This window comes from Bison bison, unplaced genomic scaffold (genome assembly GCF_000754665.1).
Source record: "Bison bison bison isolate TAMUID 2011002044 unplaced genomic scaffold, Bison_UMD1.0 scf7180017864352, whole genome shotgun sequence".
Taxonomy (NCBI): domain Eukaryota; kingdom Metazoa; phylum Chordata; class Mammalia; order Artiodactyla; family Bovidae; genus Bison; species Bison bison.
In genome coordinates this window covers 6,744,793-6,751,769 of record NW_011494924.1, presented here as the reverse complement: position 1 = coordinate 6,751,769, position 6,977 = coordinate 6,744,793, and the positions used below count along the sequence as shown (strand labels likewise).

General features: G+C 45.6%; 1 protein-coding gene across 5 annotated transcripts in view; it reads left to right on the top strand.

Moving 5' to 3' along the window:
* KEL (Kell blood group, metallo-endopeptidase) overlaps positions 1–6,977 on the top strand; it is a 26,383-nt gene that overhangs the window by 15,631 nt on the left and 3,775 nt on the right. For all 5 annotated transcript variants that reach the window (XM_010855000.1, XM_010854998.1, XM_010855001.1 and 2 more), the window contains 2 exons: positions 5,770–5,880; positions 6,953–6,967. In XM_010855000.1, coding sequence (XP_010853302.1) covers positions 5,770–5,880; positions 6,953–6,967 — 126 coding nt within the window. The remainder of the gene's footprint in view (positions 1–5,769; positions 5,881–6,952; positions 6,968–6,977) is intronic.

The following is a 6,977-nucleotide window of genomic DNA, read 5'->3' as shown; positions in this document are numbered from 1 at the left end:
AAATGAAGGCTACTGCTACTGCTGCTAAGTCGTTTCAGTCGTGTCCGACTCTGTGTGACCCCATAGACAACAGCCCACCAGGCTCCCGCGTCCCTGGGATCCTCCAGGCGAGAACACTGGAGTGGGTTGCCATTTCCTGCTGCTGCTGCTGCTAAGTCGCTTCAGTCGTGTCCGACTCTGTGCAACCCAGGAGGGGATTATACCAGGCCCTGGTCAGTCACTGTAAGGTCTTGAGTTTTTCTCTTCATGTAACAGGGGCCTGTAGAAGGATTTATCTGTTTTATGTTTTAAAAGAACATATTCTGTAGGTAAGCAGCAGTCTCCTGATGGATGTTTGGTGTGAGAGAGGGAGTGGAGTCAAAGACACCACGGAGCTTTTGGCCTTAACTGGACCAAAATGTGTATTTCTATCCGATGGTCATGAATTACAGATGTCTCACCATGTTCTTCTGAATGAATTCCAATTTGTAATGCTCTGATTCAAAAGGACTGTCAGGTCTCATCTGACCATATTTTGTTTATTAATTTTGGGTATATGTAGTCAGTGAAAATGGCTGTTAAGCCAAGTTTTTCTCTTATTAAACTCGAGAAGCTGAGTTTGGGAAATTAAAAGCAGAACTTCATATTTGTGTCTGTTAAGGGTAAACTATTTACATTCACGCCAACATGTGTGTTTACTCAGGGGATTTTAGCCTTTGTTTCAGCGATCTATGATTTCTGCCTTGAGTCATTTGTGGTTTTGTTTACTGAGTCTTCATCTAGATTACTGGTAAGATTCTGCAGAGGAAAGAGTATTGATTCAGGTTATTGAAGACCAGTGTAGTCAGCAATCCATTTATGCAACAAATATTAATTGAGTCCCTATTATATGCCAGACACTTCTCTAGACTCTTTGGATTCTTCATGAACAAAATAGATATAAATCTCTGTCCTCAAATGCTTCTATTCTAACGGAGACAGAAAGACTATAAACTAAATAAAATACATTGGATGGTATTGGAAAAAAAGTGAAAGTGTTAGTTGCTCAGTCACGTCCCATTCTTTGTGACCCTTTAGACTTGCCCGCCGGGCTCCTCCATACATGGAATTCTCCAGGCAAGAATATTGGAGAGGATAACCATTCCCTTCTCCAAGGTATCCCGACTCAAGGTTCAAACTCAGGTCTCCTGGATTGCACACAGATTCTTTACCATTTTAGCCACCAGGTGATGGTATTAAGTGTTATGAAAAAATAAAAAAGGAAAGAGGGAGAGAGATACCCAGTGTGGACATGTTACAATGTTCAGTGGGGCAGTCAGGGAAGCTCGTACTAAATTGGAGACATTAATCACTGGCATTCCCTTCTGGGTCAGCCAGTTCAGAATCCACTCAAACAACACTGTTATTTAACATGGATTTTTCCATCGATTTCACAAGGACATAACTTACGGTTGTACCAGATGGTATCTTGAAATCAAGATAGCACCAACAGAATGGAGTAGAACTTGAGAGTTTACAGAGCGCGTTCTGTGTGGTATTTCCCCTGTTATCCCAAGCAGCTCTGTGAGCTAGGCAGAACAGGCATTAGGCTCCTATGTACAGCTTGTGTAATTGAAGTGCGAGGGTTTAAGTTATTATAGTAATTCACATTTAGTAAATGCTGAATTCTCTATGCAGAGGGAGAACCACCGTGATCCTGGAGGATGAATCTGGCTCATGGGTGTGTTTCGTTGGACTCTAAAGATTTTTACAAACTTTTCATGAATGGCTGACTTTCAAAAATTAGGCGATGACACACAAAAAGAGTTCCAGCCCTTTTGGTTTTTGTTTTCAACGTGAGTGCTGAGTTAGCCTCCTCCCAGGGCAACAAATGCCTGGAACTGAGGGATGCAGCCAGTAGGCCTGGATATGGGGTTGCCATCACCCCTTCTGGTCCTGGGGTTCTGAAGTTGGGCTGCTTCTGTTATTTATGGTACCTCACGGCTCCTGTTTGAGTTTGTGACTCTTGATCTACTGTTCATTCTAATTTAGTGACCTTTAAAAATGATCACATTTATTTTTAGTGCTAAAAATATATTTATTCATATCGTCACATTACTTTTAAAAACTATTTTATTTTAAACTATAGCTGATTAACAATGCTGTGGTAGTTCCGGGTGAACAGTGAAGGGACTCAGCCGTACATACACATGTATCCATTCTCCCCAAACCCCTCCTCCCATCCAGGCTGCCACATAGCACTGTTCACACTTTCCTGTTCTATACAGTAGGTTCTTGTTGCTCAGCTGCTCAGTCGTGTCTGATTCTTTGCAACCCTGTGGACTGTGGCCCTCCAGGCTCCTCTGTCCATGGGATTCTCCAGGCAAAGACACTAGAGTGAGTTGCCATTTCCTCTTCCAGGGGATCTTCCAAACCCAGGGATCAAACCCATGGGTTGAATCCACGTCTCCTGTGACTCCTGCATTGCCAGGCATATTCTTTACTACTAAGCCACCTGGGAAGCCCTCCGGTCCTTGTTGGTTACCCCTAAAAATGATGAAATTTGAAAATAATTTTGACATTATTCATCCCCAGTTATCCTACACTGGCCCTCAGAGTGTTAGTCACGAAGTCGTGTCCTGAATACTGAAGCGGGTTGCCATTTCCTTTTCCAGGTAATCTTCCAGATCCAGGGATTGAACCTGGGTCTCCTGCATTGCCACTAGATTCTTCACTGTCTGAGTCATACCAGTGAAGCCACCAGGGCCCCAGAAGTTACACATTATTTTCCAGGTGTTCAAAAATAGTCGGTTTAATGATTCATTCTAGAATTGTGTTTCAAAATGCGCATTAAGGATTCCTGGCTCACTTGTAATCTCTAAAATCTACTTTCCCCTTACTGAAAATTGCGCAGAAATCCACTTCCCTCCAGACTCTTGGAGTTTTTCTTGATTTCTGTCATGTTTGTCATTACTCATGGTTCAAAGGTTCTATCTGCAAATATTTTTCTTTCTTTTTTTAAAATTTGTTTTATTCAAGTAGAGTTGATTTAGAGTGTTTGTTAATTTCTGCTATACAGCAAAGTGATTTTGTTTTATATATATATATAAAATTTATAGAGCACGTTCTGGGTAGTATTTCCCCTGTTCTCCCGAGCAGCTCTGTGTGCATATATATATACATACACACACATTGTTTTTCATATCCTTTTCCATTATGGCTTATCACAAGAGGTTGAATATAGTTCCCTATGCTGTACAGTAGGACATTGTTTATACACTCTCTATGTAATAGTTTGCATCTGCTAATCTCGAACTCCCAATCCATTTCCCTACTCACATCTCTACAAATTTTTTTTCTGTTTCTTGATCTATTGAGCCTCATTATCTTGGATTTTAATTATTTCTTTCATCCTTTATATTTTAACAGTGATTTTTTTTCTTTCTCTACAACTAATATGGTATACTGTATCGTCTCATGTCTCAAGAGACAACTCAGATCCTGATAACCCCCAGCAGATGAATACATAACCTGTCAACCTCCACCCCTGAGACTTAACATTCATTTATAGATCCTGGAAGTGACTTTCCTGCATATAGAACATACGACTCAGCACAGTTGTGACCAGAAGAGTCACAGAGTGGCACAGGGACAGCAGTGAGTGGTCCAAGGTGGTCTCATATGCTTCAGGAACCAAGTCAGGGTCTACCATGGCCCAGGCTATGGGCTCTGGCATGGAGCTGGCAAAGGCTGCTAAGGACAAGAATCGGCAAAAGGGATCAGGAAACAACTCAAGAACCAGGAGGGCCAGACAGGGCAGGCAGACCCACATCATCAAGCTCAAGGCTCATGTGCTCGCTGCTGTCTTGGGTGCAGCCCTCCACCACCTTCCGCTGTCTGCTGAGAAGCAGTCTCAGAACTGAGCTTGTCCTCAGGAGGCTGCAGGAGATGAAGCCAAAGGTGGCCAGCAGAGTCTGCCCCTGTCCCTGGCATTGCTGCCAGACCCAGGGGCCTTTCTGTTTGTTTTCCATGTTTGTGAGCTTCAGAGCATCAACTAATATGGTATCAAAAGTGTCTGAGTCCCTACTCACCAGGAGAAGGTACTTAATAGACCTCATGGCGATGGGGCAGACAGGAACACAGAGACGTGGGCAACTGGGTCTGGAGCAACCTCCAAAAAGATAAACATTCTAATAGGCAGGCCCAGGAGTGTCTTCAACAACAACAGTAGTGGCTTTCCTTTCTCTTTCCTCTTCCATTGGAAGCCCCATAAGCGATCTCCAACCTTAGGACCAGAATGTATGGTGGCAGCCCATGTCACTTTCCTGACAGGAGGCCCCGGGGGGTAAAGAAGTAACAGGAATGAAGTCTAGTGACTTCATCCCACTCAACCCTAATTAACATATTAATATGTTTTTCCTAAGTTCCCACTCAGCTTTCCCTACTCGCGCTTCCTTGAATTTGTCTCTCACCTGCCCTGCGTCATTTCTGCAATGCCATCCACACCAGCATCTCTCTCTTGTTCATTATTCTTTCCACCCTGCTGTTTAAAACCACCCTGATTGCCAAAGTCCTCTTTGAGTTCTTATCTATCTGTTTCTCCTCCTTTGAAGGTGTCCATCATCTCATCCTATATTCTTTTTAAAAATATATATTTATTTTGTTTTATTTATTTGACTATGTCGGATCTTAGTTGCAGCACATGGGATCTTCATTGCATGATGTGGGATCTCTAGTTGTGGCATTTGGACTCTCTAGTTACGGTGTGGGCTCCAGAGCAATTGGGCTCGGTATTTGTGGTATGGACTTCATTGCTCTGTGACATGTGGGCTTTCAGTTTCTCAACCAGGAATCGAACCCACGTGCCCATCCCCTGCATTGCAAGGCAGAGATTCTTAATCACTGGACCACCAGGGAAGCCTCTCATCCTATATTCTTTTCCCTGATTTGGCAGAAAGCTCCTTAGCTCTCTGAATTGCATATATTTCATCTTTTCTTTTTTCCTCTTCTCCTACCAAGCAATATGGTATCTAAAACTCGATTTTGCTCTGATAACTTTCTTCTTTATAAGAGAAGGTCCTACCATTTGCAGAATGGGGGAGGAAGGCAGGAGGCAGGGAGAAATTTCCTTCTTCAGTTCCTAGTTTAGGTAAAGAAGCTTGGGAGGAGGGGTGTCTTCACTGGGATCCCTGAGCCATGCACGTGTTGGGAGGGGTGTGCGGTAGGCAGGACGAGGTGGCAAGCAGACCTGCCAAAGTGAGAGGGCTGGCTCTGTGTGAGTAGTCGCTCAGTCGCATCTGACTCATTGCGACCCCATGGACTGTAACCTACCAGGCTCCTTTGTCCATGAAATTCTCCAGGCAAGAATACTGGAGTGAGTTGCCATTTCCTTCTCCAGGGGATCTTCCTGACCCAAGGATCAAGCCAGGGGTCTTCTTCATTGCAGGCTGATGCTTTACCGTCTGAGCTACTAGGGTTGAATCTAGTCCTGTCCTTCCCAGGAGCCCTTTAGTTATCCAGAAGGATGCTTCCCAGAGGCCTTGCTTTCAAACTCAGTAGGCAGTAAACAAGGATAGCTTGCCCAGCCCAGGCTCATGACTAATGCTGGAGAAGATCTGAGCTCCTTTGTGCTAAGCAGCAAACTCCCCATGTGTGTCACCAAAAGGATTTATAGACCAAAGGGAGACAGACCCAGGAAGTCCAGAAAAGAGAACGTCCCCTGGGGGAGAGGGTCTAGGCAAGACTGGCCTGGAAAAGTGGATGAGGAAGAACCCTTGACAGGAGCCGCTCATTCCAGCTTTGTCTCTGCAGCCAGTCCACCCTCGCTGGATGACGTGCGTGGAGAAGACAGAAGCTTTCTTCGAGCCCACACTGGCCACCTTGTTCATCAAGGAGACTTTCAAACCCAGCACCCATAGTGCTGTACGTGAGAGCTCCTCTTCAGCCGACGTCCTCCCACCCCTTCCCACCCAACCCATCTTCTCAACTTTGCCCTTCTTGATGGTTTCCGTGGTCAGAGAACCAGGCAGTTAGAGAATCCAGAGAGGGACATGCAGAACCCCTAGAGTCTGCATGGTTTAGCTCTGAGACACAGAGTCCACGCGGCACATACCAATCTGAACAAGCCATCCGGCTTTACTGCTCATGTGTTTCTTCAACCATAAAATGAGAAAACTGAACTCCGTGACCTCTAAGCCTACTCCTTGTCTGTCTATGATTTTTGAACAACTTGTGAAACGATGTAAGAATGGCATGCTATCACTGTAAGAAGCACCCATGGTAACTCCTGAATGCCTTGCAGAGGCTACCATGTGCGTGGTACTCTTGCAAGCGATTCACAGGCACTGCTTTAATTCCTGGTATCGCAGAGGGGTTAAGTGATTTGCCCAAGACCATACAGCTACCCCAAATAGTGGAGTCAAGGTTTGAACTCAGGTTGCCGATGCTGTCATCTATTTTCCTCCATCTAGAAAGGAAATACATAGGATGGTAGATGGCGGAGAAAGTGATAACTCCACAGTCAGGGTGCATGGCTGGGACGGCTTTAGCTTGTTGGGAAGCGGACGAAGCCGGGAAGATGGGGAGAGGAAATGCAGGCCTTCAGGAAGATGGCTGAGGAGGGCAGAGAGCAGAGAAGGGGATGGTGGTCCTCTTCCTCCCCCAGCTTTCTGAATGGATTGCCTGGCCAAGAGGATGGTGTCTCCCCTGCAGGCTGAGGTCTCCCCTCAGACAGGAACTATTTCCCCCATCAGCTGTTAGGAGTCACCCGTCCCCACCTTCCTGTTCTGTGCTTGGTACCGCCTTTCCATCACCACAGCTCTCTGTGCCCTGAGTTTTTGCTCACCTAGCAGATACCACTTCCTCTTTCTGAGGTCTTCCTCCCCCAGGCAGCTCCTCAGGGCCAAGGCCCTTTCCTGGAGGGCTGGCGGGCAGGACCCAGGACTAAGACTGATCCTGATCCTGTTTTCTTCTCCCTGCGCCCTCCTGCCTGCAGGCCATGGAATTATTCACTACCATCA